At 39.6% G+C, this 22,563-nt stretch overlaps 1 protein-coding gene across 14 annotated transcripts in view; it reads left to right on the top strand.

The window, feature by feature from the left end:
* Positions 1-22,563, top strand: part of MACROD2 (mono-ADP ribosylhydrolase 2) — an 869,250-nt gene that overhangs the window by 797,765 nt on the left and 48,922 nt on the right. For 10 of the 14 annotated variants that reach the window (XM_065059857.1, XM_065059852.1, XM_065059850.1 and 7 more), the window contains 3 exons: positions 4,491-4,574; positions 16,851-16,913; positions 20,289-20,357. In XM_065059857.1, coding sequence (XP_064915929.1) covers positions 4,491-4,574; positions 16,851-16,913; positions 20,289-20,357 — 216 coding nt within the window. The remainder of the gene's footprint in view (positions 1-4,490; positions 4,575-16,850; positions 16,914-20,288; positions 20,358-22,563) is intronic. The other 4 variants (XM_065059851.1, XM_065059856.1, XM_065059849.1 and 1 more) reach the window with 1 other exon arrangement.

The raw sequence follows: 22,563 nt of genomic DNA, 5'->3' as shown, positions 1-22,563 counted from the left end.
ACACATTGTGAAAGTGATCTGTCTTGTGTTTCTGCCACCCCGAAGTGCAAATATCTCATTATGTGCAGTAAGGCCTTTCTTTCTGTGATTTCTCTTCAAAATAAATAAGGGAATATCTAGATTACATCTGCCAGATAATTTCCATTAATATCTACATTAATAGTATAAAATAAACAGGCAGGAATGATCATTTTAGTGAGTTAATCACATAACATCACTGCATATATTTGAAGTACTTGAGTAAGAAAAACATTTAAAAATAAAGATAACATAGTCATATTAAATATAGATGCTTAAGACCACTCTTGTAATGGCATTTGGCTCAGAGGATTTTAACCCATCAGTTTTTTTCTGGATTCTGTATCTCATAGCAACTGCTGACTTAACAGCACCATTTAATTTAAAGTGCTTTGATGTTATCGTGTGCCATACAGTTTGCTGTTAGAATGGCTTGAGTCAAAGGGCAGATATAGCAACGGTGGGTATGGACCTGTGCAGTTCTATGTCTCTGCTTTCCTTTATGAATTATTTCCTACATAGGCAAAGAGAAGGACCAGATGACCAAGTAGTCTTGTCTGCCTTTAACTTCAGTGATTTAACAGTGCAAAGTCATGGTGCTTAATGTTTTAAGCTTCATTAAGGGAAGATTATTCTAAACTTTAACTTCTGAAGGACTTGGCTTTTATACCCATAGATTCACATATCTATGCACAGAACTGTGCAAAATAAGCCCTAATACTGCCATAATTATGGGCGCAATTGCAGTGATTGCATGTGGAAATTAGAGAAGCGTGTGCTATTATGAGAAGCACTGTCCAGATTCCTACACAATGGTATTGCATTATTATCCACTGACGTAAGTTAATTCTCTTCCAAAGAAAAAGAAACACATGGAAAAGTATTTCAATTCTGAATCTATATTCTCCCTCAACCTGTTCAGCTTCACTCTCCACCAGGTACCAAAACCTTTTACCTTTTGACCTCATCTGTATGGATGCTGCCACACTACTGTCTCTCATTTCCCCTCTAATAGTTCGTGATAAATACCCTGCTGGTTATCCTGTTTGTATCCTGAGCATCCTAATTAACCACCTATTCATTGCTTCGGAAGCAACAGCCAGCTGGGATGGCAAGACGAAGGTTCGCATTCACACTAACAGGGAAACCTCTATTGTAAACAATTCTGTATAACCAGAATTTCGTTGTATGTTGTACTGTGTGCACATTCTTGGGCGCTCTTCTGGTTTAGAACTGGACTTGACAGCATTATGTTCATGGTTGGGCTCAATGATCTTAAAGGTCTTTTCTAACTAAAATGATGCTATGATATTTTTTTTGTTCTCCTGAGATGAAATTAGCAATCACTTGTAACCAGGGAGATTTGGAAGTTGTGAGGGATTTAGGGAACAGCTTACTTGGAGACATACTGTGACATTTAAGTAGCTTGTTGACCCTCTGAATTAGCCTATAAAGAAGAATCATTTCTCCCAGTGTTAGAGCTCGGAAACCTTTTTGCACAGATGATGACAATTAGAAAAGCTTTTAGTATGATCAGTTCAGACACCTGTCTAGGTGTGCTGTTTTTTAAACAGAAATTTGCAGGCAAAATTTCTCTAGTGCTTGGCTAACTGTTCTGGAAGACTGGAGAGCAGAAAGGGTTAAGAGTTGTGTTTTGACCAAAATGAAATTATTTTGAAGCTTACAAAAATCCTTTTCTGTCTCTGGAATGAGAGATATCTGCTAAAAAAGCAGTGAAATTGTGATGGAAATCTTGTTCTCCTGGGCCAGTGGCTCTACATCCTTTTTTGAGCATTTTAATGCTTTTTATAGAGTGAAAAAAAAAAGATAATTTATTTTGAGATAGTAACAATTCTGACTTCTCCCTCTCCATCTTTGTGCTGTCGATTTACATGTTGGCTATATTATCTAACGTATTCAGATACTCCTGAAAGACCTGACTGGACACTTGCACTTAAACTTGACTGACATTTGACTCGTGGGACTGGAGGAGCACAGATTGGTTAGGTGATAAAATTCAACATCAGAGGGGTGAGTGTTGATTGAAACACTCCTATTGATTCGGTCCCCTGATGTGAATTGTTGTCAACCAAAAAAGGGAACATAGCAGGTAGTTCAGAGTGGCATTAGAACCAAAGGAGCCGTACATCTATATGGTCCGCTATAAATATTCAAGTTATTTTTTTAAAAGAATGGGAGAGTGTTGGCAGGAATCAACGTTTGAAAGCCTGGTTATTTTCAGGATCTTGCATTTATATTGAAGTTCTTGTTGAACTCTATCACCGCTGCTCCTGAGTAACCCCTTCAAAGGGTTGACAAAGTGTGTCTTTATTTGGCAGGTTTTGCCTTTATTTTTCCCCACGGTATTTCTTGTGGTTACTCCTACGTTCTCACCACTCCAGAAATAAATTCATCTTAGCACTTCAAACCTCTTGTTTTCTTCAGAATATAGTATTTGAATTTCAAATTCAGATGAGCAAATGTGATGACATGACACATGACGTGTCATATGATAAGTGCTCTCAGGGAAGGTCTACCTCCTGATAACAAGCCAAACCTCAAAGCATGTTCTGCTTTATTCTGTAGCTTTGTTTACTGATCGCTAAGGGCCCTTTGTGCTCTCTGAACTATAGGGAATTCTATAATGAAACAGAAATACCATTGTAGAAGTAACTTTGAAAAACAATAGTCAGTTTGGCTTTTTTGGGGTCATGCTCATTCCTTAAAATTGAGCAAGTGAGGTGGACTTTAATTACTCATATACGGTTCTCCACTGGAATTTTTGTTCATGTTTTGCCGGCATCCCAATCCGTGGCTCTTTCTTTTGTTTTGTTTTTGCGACATAAATACAGTAGAACAACCAGTTTCCCCAGACAGCAGGCAGAAAGCATTTCTGAGTTTCCTGGGTTCCATGCAAAACCAAAATTCACTCCTTTTTCGTTTCTTGCACAAACACAATATTCCACTTGACCTGCAAATTCCCTTTCCCCATCCTCGCCTACTTCTTCCATATTCCTGTTTGGAAACTTTCAGCATTTTGGTTCTAGATATAGAAGTTTTGGAAGGGTAGGAGATAAAAGGATAGTATCTACAGCTCTTTGCAGAGCTGAGTCCTGTATGAGAACCGGGCATCAAATTGCTGAGAGCGGTTTAAAAATCCAGGAACATACAGAGTAGATGATTGTGTGGGGTATGTATGACAGCAGAAGAGACGGGAGGTTTTAAAACACTTAAGCAATTTATGATACACATGTAGACAGTTTTTTTTTCCCAGTTACTAATGAGCTAATCAGTTTGAGGTAATACCATGATTCTTATTTTCTCACAGCACTGCAGTAGGGGAATATAAGGCAATGTCATACATTTTCCTAAATTTCCCAGATAGACTTGGTCAAGGTTTCTTTCCAGCATGCACAAATGTATGTTTTCTATAGGCATCTCCTTCACAGAAGCCCACAGGGAATCAGGAGGTTTGACAGAAAGTCATTTTTCCGTCACAGTTGAATAGATTCAGTAGGTGAAATGAATTGAGTTTTAATTCTCTGCCTTTGTAGTTAAGCAACAGTGTTTGAAGAATGTTTTAATCAGTGAACCTGCTTTCATTAAATGTCTTAATTACAAATACTTTATGTTTAATTTCCAGCTTGCGCTCCCTTTTGTACTAACAGACTTTCTGTGCTACCAGTATGTACCTTGAGGTCTGTCTTATCAAGCAAACAGTAATTTCATTCTTTATATGAAAACGACAGGGTATCTTGAAAATGTTGTAAAAAAAGTTCAAAGTTTTTGAAGTTTAACCAACTGACAGTAAACACCATGAACTTTAGTCCCTACAAATAGGGGAGACCTTAAGCTTCACTGGCCTCAGTTACAGTTTTTACTTAAGAGATTTTCCTTTTCGTCCATCATCTTGTTGCTTTCTGGCTAAAAGGTTGGGATGGATTTTTTCAGTCAGAACATTTCTATCTTGTAAAGCTTTCATTTCCTTAACTTCACTATCAAACCTGCTTCTCTCATTTCATTACTAATTTCGGTCAATATTCATTTGTTACTCTGTTATAACATTGAATGGAGAATTGAGCTGAGAGGGAAAAATCATTTCATTCAGATTATTTCTCCACACATCCATAATGCAGTATAATATATATTACATTAAAAACTACAAATTAAAACTTTTTTTTTTTTTCTGAAGAGATTAAGAGCTTGTGAAGAAGCAGATTATTTTAGTGTGAGTTTTTTTCGCTGCTGCCATGTGAAAGTTAGGGAAATCCAGTCCAAGCTGAAGGGTACCTATTATGACTTTAATAACAGATGATGCAGTCATTAATTTTAATAATAGAAAGATAGGAATTGGGCACTGACTGGAGTGCTGAGATAAGATGTGGTCACAGCTGTGGTGTCATGCATAGTAATATTTGATGCAGTAAAACAATTTCAAAATAATATATGTAGTTATTTTTTTATGTTTAAAGAAGGATTGGAACAAAAAGGCCAGCCTCCATCTCCCACAAAGAGCAAAGCAGAGCAGCCTGAGGACCTGCACGATGATGCTGAAGGTAGGTGGCCTGACAGCTTTTCAGAGCTAGTAATCAATTTTGCATTTGGGGGGAAAGGTTTACTCTCAATTCTTGGCAAAGAACTGGAAAACCTTCATTAAGAATGTTGTTTGCACACATTTAGAAAGTTCCTTTTGGCCTAGATCATAAGATTGCAATTTTTCTGAATTATATTTCATTTCAAGGTAGATTCAGAATTACAGATGCTATTTTTATGTCATGGACTAGTGATTATTGCTGATATAAAATGAGAAATTCTTGCTGGTTTATCTCTGGCCTGTTCTGACTATCTAATTAGTAATACAAAATGTAACACGTGTTGTGCAGGGCTTGGGTCATAGTCGGGTTTAAGTTGATCAGGTAAATCAGCTACCTGCTGCAAAACACAGAGCAATAAAATTCTTTCTTTCTTCTTCTACAATAAATGTTTGCCGTATCCCTTTCCACTCCAGTTACGGTGTTTAATGCAATGTATTACATCTATCTATGGTCAGAAGTCACAGGTGCTTAACATTATGCCCATAGCATTGTTCCTGTAAGAGTGCTTTCCTGTGCTTGAGTCTTCACAGAGCAGCTTGTCCGTGTGTATGGAAGTAAATGTGGTCTACATTGACCTAAAATCAGATCAGTGTATCTTTTCTTAATCTATATCTCATTGGGAGAGTTGTTAAAAGACGGTAACATCAAAGGCTTATTTTCAGAGTGCAGAGTTTCACATTGCTCTCATATGTGTGGAAGAGCAAAATGCCCTAATGCTGGAGAATTCCCCTTATGAGAAGTAGTTAAAAAGATGAACCTTAATCTTTAATCCATGACAGTTCCTTATCCTGGATTCTCTTTGACCTAATGTTCCTCAAATGACATGTCTCATTCTGGACCTCAACCAGTGGCTCCCCCATCTTCACCATTTTGACCCGGTGCTGTGCATCCAGCTCCTAAAATATTCTGACTGGGGTATAGTGTGAGTCATAAAGAGCAGAAAAATGTTAACATCTATCACTTTAAGTAACTGCTAGTAACATCCTGTCACTAACATTGTGACTGGTTGTTAATGGCAAGTACTTAAAGCAATAGCTGTCATCACCTGGAAGGTGTGGGGGGACCCAAGAAATCTCATCCTGACCGCTTGTCTTTCCTTTCATGCTGCACTAACCCCAGCTGAAATAAAAAATACCAATTTTACGTTTCGATTATAGAATTCAGTGATGACAAACCACATGTCAGTTTGTGTGTAGGCTAAACGGCGTGCGGGATCATGGTGTCATTTTCCATATTCCTAAACAGGCAAAACAATAATAGTTCTGATGATATATTTTTATTGGAAGGGTGGCTAAAAGCTTTCATTGTATCAGTGTCAAAAAAAGAAAGAAAAGAGCTGGGAAAAAATGTTTTAAAAAAGTGTAAGGTTTCCCTTCCATTGGAAAAATAACCAATGTTGTTCCACTATTTCTGTGGCTTACTAGATACGGTTTCCTCGTTTACTATGCCTGTCAGTGTTTCCTGGTGACCTACAGTTCACTTTGTGGGGCACAAACAAATGCATTGGAAGGGTGAAGTAAATAGCATGACAATAGAATGATTGCGTGACCCTCGAGCTGTAAAATGCCTGAACTCCTTGAATTCGATGCCATACAGTAGGTTTTGCTGATGCAGAATTGAGGCCTGTAACGCATAATCACCGCTGCAGAATTTAGTTTAGCCTGTGATGAAGCCCTCTATTCCTTAGGCAGGAATCAGGCCTGTAATGTTTAGGATTGAAAGGCTGAATTTAGACTTGAGGGTGGTTGTGATGGGGAAAAGAAAAGGGTAATTAAAGTGTTTGCTGAGGGGGGCTGGGGAAGAAACCTGGATCAGATTTCTATGGCATTACCTGTGCCTCTGTTTTGAAGAGGACTCAAGCTGTTCAGCTCCAGACACTGAATTCCTATAAATTCCTATAATTTAACACCCCTGTGAACCCTTTCCATTTCAGTAAATGGCATTTGCACGCATTTGTCTGAGAATAGGATTTAGTTTCTACTGTTCTAGTTATTAGCTGTCGGTTTTGACTAATTAAAAGAACTTTTAATGGAGAGCCTTGAAGATTATGAAACCATGTGACATGAACCAGAACCACATGTCTGACTAATTTTGTTTAGGTAGGAGTTTGTCTTCACTTCCAAAAAACTGCCTTTTTATCTTTTTTATTTTATTTTTTTTAATTTATAAAAAGAACTTCTAAATAGCTAATGCATATAGTCTCAAATAAAACACAGTAAAGCCAAACTCTGCCTTAGGTGAGCTTTGTTGAATTTTCCTCATGGTAAAACTGAAGTGCTTTGCTGCTCAGCGTGTTTTAACTTTGGGATAGTTCACATGCTCTAGGTACCTGAAATTTAAAAAGACAAAGAAAAATAAGGCAAACAAACAAAAAAACCCCAACCAACCCATAGCTTTTAGCAATAAAAGCAAGTCCAAGGATACTTATATTAAACATAGTATTTTTCTGTTAGTAACGTGACCAGATATAAAATATTTAACAAATACACGCTGAGGTGCAGGAAGAACCAGATATTTTTTCCTTTGCTTAATTGTCAGTGTCCTTTTAGACTGATGATGGGAATACAACTTGCTGTTTTAGCAGCCTCATGCATGCCCATGTGGCAGTCTGCAAAAACTATCCTACCGAGTTCAGTAATATTTTTGCCGTAATATTTTTCTCCAGTGTGCCCAGCTGGCTCATTGGCCAGAGGCAATGGAGCAATATCTTTTCAGGGCATGCAGAAATCTCCACAGAAGATCACAGAAAGTAGACTCCTTCATTATTACCCTCTCCACAATCAAGGGAAGTTGCATAAGTGGCTGTATGTAAGGAGCTTGTTTTGCAGTAAGCTAAAATAAACACTTGACATGCTAATGAAAGCAATTTTATGCTGAACCTCTAGAGTATTAATGGTGTCTGTTATTATGCTATTAGATATATTGTTCTCTGCCTTCAGACCATTGATAGAGAAAAGCAAGTGTGAACTGCAACCTGTCAATGGTTGTATTCTGTAGTTTTTCACGGTAGCGCAGGTTATTGTCTGGGGAAATGTTTAGACTGGATACATGGAGAAACATTCTTTACTCCCAGGCTCCCTGCAGTATTTTCAGGTTTGACATGTGCAAACATGCAGTGTAATTTTCTTCCCCCCCCGCCCTTTTCCTGGGTCCTGCGAGAGTAAAATCAGCCACTGAGAATTTTGACTTTCCCCTCGGTCAGGTGCACTCAGTGACTGCGTGATTGTAGAGAAAAACACCTTCGGCACGAAACAAAACTTAGCATGTCTTACATCAGTAGCTTCATAACACAATCTTAAAGTAATTACATAGGCAAAATGGTGGTGTTTGTCACAGCATAGCAGCCACAAGTCAGCACAAATGCCACAGGTCACCTGCTCTCATTTTACTGATTATCACCAAGCAAAAGCAAACAATTTTTGTGAAAGCCTAACAAAACAAAAATTTAGAATGTTCCTTATTTCTCTTAGATATCTCCCCAAACATCCTCCTATATGTACTGAAAGGCAAGGTGTGCACAAGATTTTCTTGATACTTGTTTGCCCTTTCTTTCATTACAGGATTTCAGAGCCCGCCCGAAATTCTATTCCAAAATTCCTACTCCTTCCATTCCCCATGGTCTGCTGGTGATCAATATTGTATCAAAGACAATTAATACACCTAATAGCAGCAGCATAAATGCCTGATCTTTCTCCTTTTCCAGGAGAAAGATAATCAATCCATGCAGTAAAAGCCATTTCTGTGCCTCCTGAGGTCAGGATCATCCTTTCCATCCCTCAAGGGATGTGAAGACAGAACTGGAGTTGCAAGTTGTCTTGCTCCAGGTTTTCTCATAAGCTTCGCCCAAAATTAATTATTAGATCAGGGGTGTCAAACTCATTTTCACCGGAGACCACATCAGCCTCACGGTTGCCTTCAAATGGCCAAATGTAATTTTAGGACTGTATAAACATAACTACTCCTACATTTATACTGGACTAGATGCTTCCTGATAGACTGATAGGTTGTTGTTCTCATGCGATCACCTTAGCTGAAGTTCAGTGTATGTGCTCTTCTGGGATGAACTTTGTCTGCTTTCTGCTCACTTGGTGGAAAGGAGCACAGTTTGATGGATAAGCCAAGCCAGGAAGGTCAAACTAAACACAAATCACCTTTAAGATAGTTGGTAAAGTTGGTTCCTTTGCTTGATGGGGTCATCACACTATCAACCCTTTAGCTTTCAAGGGCAACATCAAATGTCTGAAATGTTGCTTGGCAGTGTCAGGAGTTGAGGCTCACCAGCAGGCTCCCGCCTCTCTGCCTGGATGCTCTGTCCACAAGAGACGCCAGTCTAGTGATAGGAGTACATGGTAGAAAATGGGGCAAAATGGGGGTCGCATCATATCGCAACAACTCACTGGTTCAGCAGGTCACATCAATTAGGTAGGATGCTCACTGAGATGGAGATACCCTGACCCCTCATCCCTTGGCCCATGATATTTTTGTCCAGTGACAAAAAGCGCGTAGTGTTAGAGCCAGAAAGTAAAACTAATTTTACAGCTTAGTCCTTTGATTGTGAGATTAACATAAGGCTTCCCCTTCCTGATATTCCTTTATGGACCACAATTTTTGCAACTCTGCTGCTCACTCCCTAGCTTCATAGGGAGGGATAATAGGGTATGCACCCCCAAAAGTCAACAGTCCCCCTCTGAAATGGGCTTGATCCCCCCTGGGGCTAGGGGTTGTGTACAGCAGGAATGCCAATTGCATGGCCACGTTCAATGCATCTTTTCTAAGGGTCTTCTAATACTATGCAGGCCCGATTGTCTCTCTTTATAGGGTATGGATTTATATTAACTAGATTTGACTTCCGATTAGTTTTGAAACGTTCTTCTACCATTTGAGAAATTGTGGCTACGTTTCTTCTTTGCATCCCACAGGGCGGTAATATTCTTCAGTAAATTTCTGCTCCACTCATAATCTACTGAAAATGAACATCTAGACACATAATTATACTTCAAAACCACAAACTCTCTTATACAGCCTTAAAAGTGCTACTTCTTATTAAGATAGCTTAGAAGTTACTGTATTCTTTTTGCTACCAAAGCAAATCCTTAAATGAAATTTTAAATTAAGATAAAGCACTGCAGAAGAAATTCCCTGGGAAGTGTGTGTATCAAACATGTCTGTAAAATGTTTCACCTTAATGCAGATTGGTTATATTTGAAGTGATGCTATTAACCCCTGTCCACTTTGGTTGATAGCTTTTTTTTTTTCCACTTCTGTTTTGAGGTCCACCATCTGTCTTGACTGATTACGGCTCTCAGAATATCAGATGATCACCTTCCACTTAGCCAGGAGGAAAACAGGGCATTATCTGTATTTCTGTTTGCTCTCCTAGCAAACCCTTCTTAAAAGATTCTTTTCATCGATGAAGTGACTTCTACTGTTTCATTCAATTGCCATGCAGTGGCTACACAAGACAACACAGCTCATTTTGGCCTCCGCAGGTGACACGCAGTCCTGTTGTGTTCGCCATTTACCCGTTTGGGTTTCTTTTAGCAACTGAATAAATTTGTGTGAAAACGGTAACAGGCAAACCGTTGCAATTCCTGTTTTCACGCTAGATGCTTCGGAGTAGATTTTCTTTCTCCTGAGATGAGCTAAGGTGCAAAATACTAAGTTACTAAAGTGACTAATGCAGTGTTGTCAGAGAAGAATTATACACAGTGACAAACGAGCATACCTGCAGGGGACTCATCTGTCAAGGAATTCATTTCTCATTTCTAACCATGATGTGAATAACAGTAAACCGTTGTGATTGTCCGGGCCCAGTGTAGAATACAGGGCTAGTCCCTTAATTCTGAAATATTAATGCAAGATAGTGCATGTTTTGGTTCACATTATATGCTGGTTTTAAAAAACGTGATCTCCTGTGTGGCTTCTCCGTGCATTTCTTCACTTTGTTACATTGCCTCACCACATGATTTTGTGACCCTTATGTAAAAAAAAGAAAATATGGAATCGGTCTCATGTTTTATTTTAACTGTGGCTTGGAAAAGCAGCCGTGCTGCAGTCCTTAATGGTGTGCAGTTACCTGGTCTCTTGGGCACACCAAGGAAATATGAACAAATAGTAAATTGACATAGTAATAATAAAAATTGTGATTGTTTTCTGCACCTTTCATGTATGAGGTCCCTTTGTTTCTCTGTCTCTTAGACGGGACTGCCCGTCAGGACTCCTCCGTTCTGCTCTGAGCTCTGCCTTGGCTTGCTCTTCAACATACATCAGCTCACTTTTGTATACCATATAACAATGATAGCACTTGCACGGCACCATGTGTGTATTTTTTGCATCGAAATGCCAATTTAAACTTTTTTCTCTGTACAGGCCGTGTATCATGTGTGGGCTGTGATGTCCATATTCTGGTTACGCTGGAGAGCTCAAGCTTCCAGGAGATGCCTACTTCCATTTTTTTTGAACAGTCACAGTTTCAGAATGTCAGAAATAGCGAAAATCAGCACCTTTGGCAATTAAATTTCATCTCTCGCCAGGCATCTGGATTGCAAAATCTGAGTCACACTGCATGTCAGATGGAAGAATTGCACACAGTGAAAAACCAGCATAGCACAAGGTTCCCAGCAAAGTGGGTTCAGACAAATCTTAGTGCTTGCACCTAATTTGGTGCTGTAGCTCTTGTCCCATGGCTCTTGCCTGGCCAGGAAAGGTATGACAAAGCCGAGTTACTTGCCTTGTTGTCCATGGAGGGGTGAGGCGAGGGAACACACCTAGTGACTTCAGCGCGCTTTACATTAGGCTTCTATATTTCTCATGACGTTAAATAGGTGGAATACAATAGTGTTATTTTTAACTTCTGAGACAATCCCCACAAGCTACAGCTTTCTCATTCTTTTCCCACGCTCCCTGACAATTCTTAACAAACTGCTGCATGAAAATGAAAACCTATTATTTATTACGCTGCCAGCTTCGCTAGGCCAGGCGCATTGACAGCACATTCGGGTCTGCGGCTGCAGTGAGGTAAATTGTTGAAGCAGAACGGAGGGAGGAAGTCTCATAACTCCATTAAGCAATTACTGCAGATAACTCTTTACTAACCCTTCTTAAAATTTACCCCAAAGGGGTTATATGCAAGTTGTGATTAAAACTGACCTAAATCATAATTTAATTAAAAGAAATTAAAATGCAAACTGAAAATGTTTGGTAACCTCAGGCCACCACCCTAATGATTCATTTTAATGTGTTTGTAGTTCTACAATAGTGGCCTTTTTGTGTATGTGCTTTTTGTGTTATGCCTGATATCACTTTGCCACTGGAATAGTCTGAAAATGGTTGCAGGCTGTACGATCTTGAGTATATATATATAGATATAGATATACGTGTGCTTTCTTCTCGTATATTAGGAGTTTCACTGAAGTCAGCATATCTACTCAAGTGTGCAGAATGTAACAGCTGTAAGATCAAGGCCTATATTTTTAATTTTCTCATTAATTAGTTTCCCTGTTGTCCTAGAAGGACCTTCACATCATTAGTATGATTACCGTGGCAATATTTTTGTGCTCTAAAAAAGAGAATTCAGAACTGGCATCCCTTATCTGCCAGATCTTGGTTTGCGTTTGTCATAGAAGCGTGGCCCAGCTTGCAGAGAGACACACGGTCACGGGCCACCCGGAGAACCAGAGGATACACCCAGAATTGCACAGCAAGCGCCATGTGGGGATATAACAGTGTCAAACCCAGTGCCTGGGGCTTTTGTACATACACAGATATGTGAGAGTAGCAAAGAAGGTGTGAGCTTGAGGCATTAGCTCTCTATCTCTTTTTATTTCTACTCCAGGAAGGAGATTAGTTGAAGGAACCTTACGCTGAGTGTTGACACTCTATGGGTGATATAAGTACAGCTCTCTCAGTAGTGAAAACAATTTTAATGCTAATAACGTCTGTGTTGGAGGGGTAGAAGTAGACTGGTTTGTACTGGTTATGCAGACTTTCTTCCTTTCGCTAAAAATACATTGTCTCCAATTCCACTTTCTTTTGGGAAATGTCTTTTTTGTACCCATTTTTGAGACAGTGACTTTAGCCTCAGCTCTAAGTACATCGCTGACTGCTTGTGGAGAAAGGTACTGCTGAAGAGGAGTAGGTGTATGAGCAAACCTGGCACTTATTCAGCTCTGAAATGGGAAGAGCCAAGAGGCCAGCAGGCTATTAATATTTTTGACTTGCCATGTTTGTCGCAAGACCAGTGGAAGATGTAAAAAGCCATGTACCTGTAGGCTCTCACAGAGAAAATGGCAAGAATACTAAAACCTGCTCTGGTGCTGCTGCTGCTGTGAATTTGTCCTCTGGTCTTTCATTAGGGATCTTGTCCCAGCCCTCTCCCATCTGACTGCCGGCTTATTATTTATCATATCATCTGCTTCGTTTAGGGGCTGCTGCTGCAGCTGGCACATCACTGTGCATGCTAAATACCTCTCCTTAACGTAAAGTGGGCAGGCACTCGCAGACTATCCAGTTTTTTGGTTCAGTTGAAAGTGCCGCTTGCTCCGCCAGCTTGCTGAGTGTGCTGATTGATCGCTGTTTAGCCTGTTTTCTACCAAGTATAAATGAGGGTATATATCATTTGCGAGGGGCAAGAATTTTCTTGCTGATCCCAAAGAAAAAGGCCAAGAGGAGAGAGCAAGCACCTATCAGGCAGTAGTCAGCTTGGCAAAAGAAAACAAAATATATGACCAGAAGGAGGAATTTTAGTGTCTGATGTGCTTATTTTGTTTGTACAGTGCTACTGTAATTCTCAAACTCCTGTTTTTTCAACTGACTGCCATGCCATGAAAAATAAACAGATGTTCCCATTTGTCTTTTGATGTGGCTCAAAATCATTTACATTTGCTGGCCTAAAATGACACGACATGTCGTTTGCCACTTTTTCTGTCTCCTTTGGAGTGAGTGACAGATTGCTGTTCAATTACTAGTGTAATGGAAAAGCAGATATTGTGAGGACAGCTTTCACCTGAAGGAAATGCAATCGCCAGTTACTGCAGTAGTGGAAAGAGAAGGATGGCAGATACTGTAGAAGCCATCCAGTGGAAAAGACATTTTTATTATTAATAATGTCATGGGGAAGACTCAAGGGAAATGCACTGGGTTTGGCTTTTCTGCCTGGAGAAAAGGAGAGCCAGAGGTGAATAAAAATATGGTGAAAAACCGGCTTGCTACTCTTGTAAAATATATTTCCAGCTCCTTGCCTTGAGCATGTGCTACTTAAAGCCTTTCCCTTTGCTCTGCACCCAGCTCCAATAGAGAGCAATAATTACAGAAAGACTCCTCATCAGTAGAAGGCGCTCGGTGAGAGGCTTATTAGAAGGGTTTTTTAAAAATGGAAAAAACCTGTTTGTCAGATGCTTTGGGATTAGTCACTTCTCCACCCTATATGGTTTGTTTTCTTATCAGTGCATTCATACGCTGCTTCCTCCCTTTCCCTGGAGATGAAGAGATTCTCCAGGCCAAGCAGAGCTTAACCCTTCCTTCTGCAAGTCATTCACTCGAGCATCACTCGTCCACTCCTAATTTTTTAGCGTTTCTTTTTCTCTAATTGTATCAAAGTCACTTGGCAGGCACGACACATACGTTCCATGTGCTGATTGAGATTAATTTTCATGTCACGATCCAGTCAGTGTGTTGGGCTGGGTGAGAGTACAAGAGGTGAAGCTTCTGCTTAAAGTATTTTACATTTTTCTTTCTGAAGGAACAAAACGATGTGTTAGAAGGAAAACATGTTGCGAATCCCATATATACTGCTGTAATTATCGTTCTATTATACCAGTTTTAGACAGTGAATCTCCAGTGAAATAATAGGCTTAGGGTTGACAAAACGCACTGATGAATATGTGCTTTATCTGATAATCTGATGTACTGGATGATCATTTAAACTTTCTTTTGTAGTTCAACTTCGGTCTGAGTGGTTGAGTTTAACAAGACATATAGACCCTTGGCAATAAACATGAATGAATCCTTGAACTCATGGTCGTAGTCGTACTTGTTATAATTGATGTAGAAACAAGTGTTGTCTGGAAATATAGTTTTACTTTGTGAATGCAGTAAGGTAGTCAGTGAAACGATTTGCAGTGATACATCGGTAGTTACCATTTTTTCCTAATCTGTTTTCTCTGAATGTAAAGTCTTTCTGTGCAAAGCGAAACGTGTTGCACTTGGCCATAATGAAATCCTTTGTGCTTTGGCACCACTTGTTTCGCAGTGATGCAATATTCTTTTTGGATCTGACCTAATGGTAGAAGATTTTTCAAGTGTCACTGCATTGTTGCATTACAGTATTGTCTCGAACGTACTGTTCCCTTCTGCACCTCCTGATCTAGATGACTTTAGCCCTTGGAAATACGTCCTGGTGATGCACAGGATTTTTTCCTGTATTTATTAATTGCTTGCTGCAAGGCTCACAAAGTCCCAAGCCCATGGTTTAAAAGAAAAGGAGACGAAGAGAGAAAAATTTGTCTTGTAATACAAGTAACCTTCCATTTTGTGTCCAGTTTCCTATTGTGTGCAGACAGGCAGAACACTGATTCTGAAAAGAGCACTTTATGATTTCAAGTAGGGGAAGGAGAAACCCAGCTGGTTTTATCAAGCCGTTTTGATCATCCATATAATGCAATTTTTTACAGGTTAGAGCTCACAAATGTGCTAAGAAATCGCTATAGCAAGTCATGTATTAAGGCTGGTTAAAATCCATAGGAAGAGCGACCAAGCGGGCAGGAGGCTGGAGTCCCCTCTGGTCCCTGCCCACCTCTCCCCTCTCAGGTGGGGTTTCAAACTCCTGCCCCATCCCCTCTCCTCCTGAGAGCGGCTCTGTGCGGGGTCAGCCTGGAAATACTTCTCCACGAGTCCCATCTGCTGGATGCCAGGCTGTATTGCCTGCTGGAAAGAGAAAGAGCATTGTGCCTCAGCCTGCAACTATAATATTAGCTGAATGCAGCGTGCCACCAGATGTATGTTTGCTTCTGAAATACACGCGCTCTCTGTTTGTCTTCCATGCCCCTAATTGTATTTGGACGACCGCTGTTCCCTTCAACAGCCTCCGTGTGTCAAGCAAAAGCAAGGTGGAGGCGCGAGGAACTTTTAAGTGCGTTGCTCTGGAGAAGCTGTAATCAGAAAAACCCAGGAGCCAGCAAAGATCACAGCAAAAAATATGTGTATCATTATCAAGACGTTTACAGGCCTCGGAATGAATTTCCTTCCTCCCAGTGTATGTGCTCAGCAGTCAGTTTTTCAAATGCCTCATTAAGGCTGGTACTCAGCTGTTTGCACCGTCTATCTCGCCACGCTGCAGAAGGAGGAGTGTAGCCATCGCATCTGATCCCGCATGCAGCACCGCAGCCTTTAATGTTATTATGAAGCTAAACAAGCCTTCTCCATCATTGAAAATACAGTCTCCCTGCTCTATTTCTAATCGGGCCAAGCAAAGGTTAAGAGAGCTTGATGTCCTGTCCGTAGATGTTCCCCAGGGTATTACTTTTCTTGGTGGTAATTCGCTGTTTGGTACCTGCCTTCAGAAAGGGAGCTGGAGGGAAGAAAATGGATAATGAATGTGAATGCAAGTAGTGGAGAAAATTGGAAATGAATGTGAATGGAAAAAGGGCAAAAATGCATTAAATCCTTGCAATCTTCGGTTTATTTTGTGCTCCTCTTTGCAGTCATTTGGTGATGCATTTTTATACTTTATGCTAAGTGGTGTTGTGCCTTTTGTTATAAAATAAAATTCAGGCGATTCTCCCCCTCCTATTCTTACTTTCAATAGCCATTAAAGTAGGTTCTGCAAGTCAGAACGCAGCCACTTCAAGGATCTTGTGGAAATGTTACTGGAGGAAAATAATCCCAGAAAAAAAATCTTCCCAAAATACACAGACCAAGATCAAGCAACAATTTCATCTATTGCTGACAGTGTTTAGGGAAACATAACTCTGTTTCGTATACAGATAATTCCTGTTGACATAAAATCTTTAATCTCACCCCTGCTTCCTCAGCTCGAGATGTGAAAATGTGACTGTTTTAAATGTAGCTGGTTATGTTTGCAGGTTTTTTCAGTTTACCTTTATATCTCTTGCCTTTTATCACAGCACCTTGCTGTAAACTAGCAGTTTGTGCTGAATTGGTTACAATTAATATCGCTGCCGCTGCTGTTCCCTATAAAAAGATGTATCATAAATAATTTTTATGTGTTTTCTTCATTAGGTGGTAACAGCACAGAGGAGAAGCAAAACACTGAAGAAACGGAGGCCCAGAGCCGAGAGGCAGGTTTGTGCCAAGTTCCTTGAAGGATTTACTTAGGTTTTATCCACCTTGGTGAACAATAACCTTAGTCAATGCTATTGAGGGAGAATGTTTGTACATTTTCACCAAATTAGCTCAGCTCTTGAGGAATTCTCCCATTAGAAACCCAACTCCATTCATTATGAATGAATGTATTGCAATGCAGGAATGCAGACTTCCCTCTTAGCTTACCAGCTTTACATTCTCCCTTTAAGGTGGACTATCTCTAGCTAATCCTCTTAAGTATTAAGAAATAATTTCCCTCTTTCTACAACGGAGTAGCCCTCTGCATAGAATAGAAATGGGGCAAAAGGAAATTTGGAGAGGGAGGAAGCAGGTTTCCTTTGATGAAAACTGTACTTCTGAAGATTTTTAAAGGGTATTTTCAAGTTTTAATAAATTGTCTACACAAGTCTCGGGGGTTATGAAGACCTAAATACACACTGAAAGATATTGCATATACTGCAAATGAATGTCAGAGTTCACAAGCAGCAGGTTTTGCAGATGGCACACTTACAAATTATAGTGAGTTTAATATTTTAAAATATAATGTCATTCTGTGTTCCAGATAGGTTTTCTGGGGTTTTTTTTCTGTTTGTGGTTGTATTTTTCATCCTCCTCAACCCTGTTCAGTGCAGAAGACAACTAGAATTAATCAGTTTTCAAAAGAGCTGAAGTGACAATCAAAATGTCTGTAAATCCCCTTATTTCTTAAGGATTTCTTCCAGTGTAGTATTACATGTAACACAATGCTTTTCTTGTTTGGTTTTTGGTATTTTTTTCGTTGTAATGCAGGATGTTGCCTACACATAGTTAATCCAGAGAGCATGAAGCTAGCGTTTTCTTCAGAACATCTTCTTTAAAATAAACAAATAAAAAAATGTGAATTCAGGGCTGTTTTCAGTATGGGGAAGATTGAGCTGAAGAAAGCCAGCTAGTAAATGCAGCAAAAAAATTTAGAAGGCCTAGATTCTTGACTTCTCTGGTTTCCTTACTGCATTGTGGCTGTTTCCAGACAAGGAATTCGTTTGGCAAGTCCTTCTTTTTGTCCTGTGCATTGGGTGTATTTCTCCCTGCACTCCACAGGTCAGTCTTCTGCTCCCAGGTGTTGACAGCTGATGCTGTCTGCGAGTGCTTGAAGTCCTTCTGTGTTTCATGTCCTCTTTGTCACCTCTTCTGCATGTCCTCACATGGAGCAAGCAGTAGGAGGCGAAGCCATAGGCAGTGCAGAATAAGAAAGATTCCCATGGACCTCAGTGAATTTTGGACGTAGACCCTTTATCCTCCCCAAGATAAGCATGCAGTGGTATTTTTTAAGTGCTGGAGGACAACCACTTTTCCTTTCCTGGGTTTTTCGCTTTTATGCTGGTCATATCTTAAACAGGCAAAGGAGACCGGAGAGAAGGGGAAAATGAGTTGCTCTGTCTGAATTTGGACTCTTGTTTTGAATCTCTGACTAGGCAGGGGGATATTTTTTCCTGAGCAATATTGAGCTTTTAAATATACCAAATACTGCTTGGCTGCCAGCTTGCCTAAGAGCAAGTGCTGCCAGGACCTGCGACTGCAGAGGTTCCTGTTAAACCTGCTTATACCGCTCTCTGCAGATGCCAAATACAGCTCGCTGTGCTTGTTAGCTATGTTCCCTCTGATGGGGTGCCTATTTCCCTGGTGTTAATATATTGATTTGCAAAACGGTTTGATTGAATATGTTTCATTTTTCCCAAGAGAATTAAGGAATACATACCTCTCAAAATTATTACTTTGCTCCTGGAGGTGTCTTAAATGCATTGTGTTTTTCCCAAAACTGTCATGACCTGTTACATTACGAGCTGTCAGAGCCGGTTTATCATAGCCACAATGTACATTCTTTTCCTATCTCGTATTGGTAGTCATGTTTTGTTACTCGCATGAAGAGCGTCAAAGAAAAGTTCCAGACGTTTTAGGTCCCGGATCCAGAAAATGTCATACTTTAGGAACGTGGTTTAGGTACATGCCTGGAGATAGCGTTGTGCCTATGCATAGCCCATGAATCACCTCCTTGGCCACAGGCACGCAGAGTTAAAAGAAAAAACTATTTGGCTTAACGTTTATCCCCAGTGGTTCACATAGCGACAAGAACAGAGAGCTGTACAATTACCTTGAGTTAGTTACATTCAGCTAATGAGTTGCTGCTGCTTTCCACTCATTGTGGAGACGAAACATCATCAGGAACTTTTAGATTGCTGCTTCTGTGCCCATCAGGAAATGACCCGATTTTCTAAGATACGCAGTTGTATGCCTCAAATGTTTCTAATCACTATGAATGATCCCTGTAAGGAGCAATCCCATCAGATGTTAAAGTTCTTATTTGTATTTGCTAAACCAAAAGGCATAACCTTCATCTCAGTGTTGCAAATTACAAATGGTATACTTTGATATTGTAAAAGAAAACGTAGGAAAAATAGACGCTGTATGCTTACCCAGTCCATTACATCAAGATTTATATATTATTCTTATACAGTAGAGAAAAAGCCAGTTATAGTGTACAAAAACTGGCCTGAAATTTCCCAGCTATTACTAGTATGGTTTTTTTAAAGTCTGACCTCCAGTCTATCATCAGTGAACTTTCAAGGTTAACATGTGGAAAAACAAAATGGCAGGTGGTTCAGAGCTCTTGTTTCGAGCTGGTTAAAAATACTCAATGGCTATATTAGGGAAAAAAAATGTTAGAATCATCAGATACAAATCTTTTGACAGAAATGAAAGGCTAAAAATGAAAACAAAGGCGCTTAAAGGTTTTAGAACTAAAAAAAACTGCCAAGAAAAAGCAACAGGGAAAGCTGAAAAATTCTGTTGAAGTGTTAGTTTTATCTTTTAACTATGTTAGTTTTACCTGCATGCTCTACCATTAAAAAACTCCAAGTTGCAGATTTCCATGGACTTGCTGATTTCACGAAAGCTTCTATTTTCAGGAAAGCATTTGCATGTAATCATTTTGATTCCAATGGCATTCATGGACATGATTAAGAATGGCTTAAATATTTTTTCTCAAAATAGATGGATTAAATGAAAATAAAGGAATCTTAAATAGCAACACCAGCCTACCCATGAAACTGATAACTGTTCTTCCCTCTGTATTACGAGAAATTGAAATAGAGACTTGGTCTGGCAGTATTGTAATGTAAGTTTAGCCCTGGCCTAGGGGAGACAATGAGACCAGTAGTGACTGGTGAACACAATGTGAATGGATGGAAGCCCAGAAAAATGAAATTCAGGTCTAACTTCTTGCCTCAATAAAGTGTAACGCTTGTTTTCACTAAAGTGGTTCATCAGTTTGGTATCTAATGAATAACTTCTCTTTCATTTCCCTGGTTCTTATAGATGAGACGAAACCTTCAGCTGTAGCCAGCCTATTATCATCAGAAGAAACAGAGCTGAGCGAGGATAAAGGTACAGATTGTAAATTGTGTCTCAAACACAATCCTGTCCCAAGGGGACATTTCATAAACCCTTCTTTTCCTTTGTCTGGAAATTGCCAAAATCACATTTAAACAACACAGAAATAGGTAAATGCTTGGATTTTCATTTACAGAAGTCTTTGTAATGAAGTACTTGGCACCAGCTGTTGTGCTGGTAGGAGAGATGCCATAAATTCCTAAGTCCCCTTGTTATAGAGGTAATACTAAAATATCATACATGACATATCAGAAATAAACCCAAAGCTTGGGCTCGCTGGGGTGACTCACAGGCGTAGAGTTAAGCATGCATGTCTTTCTCGGCAGTATTAGCTCCCTGTTCAGTGCTCTCCTGATGGGGAAAGAGAAAAACACAATAGCTATAAACACATCAAGAGGAGACAGGAGGAGATGAAGTCATAATTGAGAGGGAGAAAGTAATGTTTATCTTGTGCAGACTGTGCTGGGCACTCAGATCATTTAGTTTGTGATAAATATTTTAAAGTGTCATGTGGCCAAATGACAGGGAGTTTAGGAAACAAGAAAGAAGGATGATCTAATTTAAATATTTCAAGCTGAGATTTTTCCTGTGGAATTGTTGGTTTACATATAAGAACGAGTGCACAGACATACTGGTTTTGATTCTCTTATGCTATCATGCTATTAATTGCTTGTGCCGGTCTGAGTTTTTCAACATTTTTTTTGGGGGGTGTACATCAAGGAAAAGGCCTGGGTGATTTATAAAATGTTTGCTACTGGTAATTCAAAACAGGAGTTACGCTGTCTATAATAAATACAGTCCATTGGTACAACCTTCAAGAAAGACTAATAGAAAATTTTAATGGCATTTTACTGAGATAACATAATTATTAACATCCATTAACTTATTTATTTTAAAAGATTTAATGTTTAATTCAGCATTGCTGCTTGACTCTCTTCTCATTTTTCTAGATAAGTGTGACGGACTGTGAGATCTTGCCCTTTTGTTCCAAAGACACATCCTAGAGAGCCCGCATACTCACTTGATTATGAGTTCAAAGCCTTGTGCAGGTTGATTTAAGTGCTCTCTTAACTGATTGATTGATCCTGCAGGGAAGAAAAACCCCACAAACTGGCTTTTGCTTTTGATATCTTTGCAGATGAAGGTTGTGGCAAGGCTAGAGGAAGGCAGAAATAGTGGGTGATTCAGCCCCAGCGTAGCTGGTGATTGCCTGTCATTCATTTATCTTCTTTTTTTCTGACATTTGGCCTGTTTATGTATGCTGTATCTATAAGATTCCCCCATCGGATGTGTTTTCTACATTTCATAATGTGAGGGTCATGGTGAGGCTTTGGGTCTGGATAATTTCGATGCTGCTTGGAGTGCTTGTTCCTGACTATGAAGCCGGTGTCTTCTGATACGCTTTTCAGGGACCATCTCAACATGTAACCACTCCAGTTCTCTGACCCTCTGTATTATTTGTCTCTTCTCAGGAGAGTAGCCATTGCAGTGCTATAGGTCTCACTTTTCCTGTAATACGCTACGAGTATAGTGTTTTCCCATCTTCTCTTGAGAGGCTGACAGAAGAGATAGTGCCCTGAGAAATCCAAAGGGCAGTTTCTCTTTGATGTCCTGCCTCTCCTCAAAAGTAAGACAGAAAGCATCTGGAAGGGAAAAAGCAGCAAGACAGACTCTCTTCCATGTAATTTGTTTGTAAAGTCGTACAAGTAGGAAAAAAAAAAGGAATGGTGGGGAAAATATTTGCTTGCTTATTTTTTTAACCATAACTAAGAATTTTGAACGATGAGGCTGCCGCACCCCCCTGGCCATGATTTTAATCCTTATTTCCATTAGTAGATTATCAACTCTCCAGATTTGAGATTTTGAATTGTTTTAAAATGAATATCAGTGTTACAAAAAAACTTGCTACCACTTGGGAAATGGCGCTTTTACAAAATCCTGGCATTTCTGAAAACACCTGCTGCTCCTGAAATAAATTTCAGCCTTCAAATTGTTTGCCCACTGAGTTAACACAGCTAAAAACCTGCCAGGTTCTGGAACATACTCATTTCTGTAGTTTATCTTCAATTGAATGAACGGGATGTAAAGCATTTACAGAAATTATGTTTTTCCAATCCTTCCACCTAATTACTGTGAAAGGAGATTTGTGGCAAATAAGTCTAGGCTACATATTCCCAAAATGCGTAGTTAAAAGTGCTCA

This window comes from Columba livia, chromosome 3 (assembly GCF_036013475.1).
Source record: "Columba livia isolate bColLiv1 breed racing homer chromosome 3, bColLiv1.pat.W.v2, whole genome shotgun sequence".
Classification (NCBI taxonomy): domain Eukaryota; kingdom Metazoa; phylum Chordata; class Aves; order Columbiformes; family Columbidae; genus Columba; species Columba livia.
The sequence above is the reverse complement of the archived record's forward strand: the minus strand, read 5'-3'. Positions and strand labels throughout refer to the sequence as shown.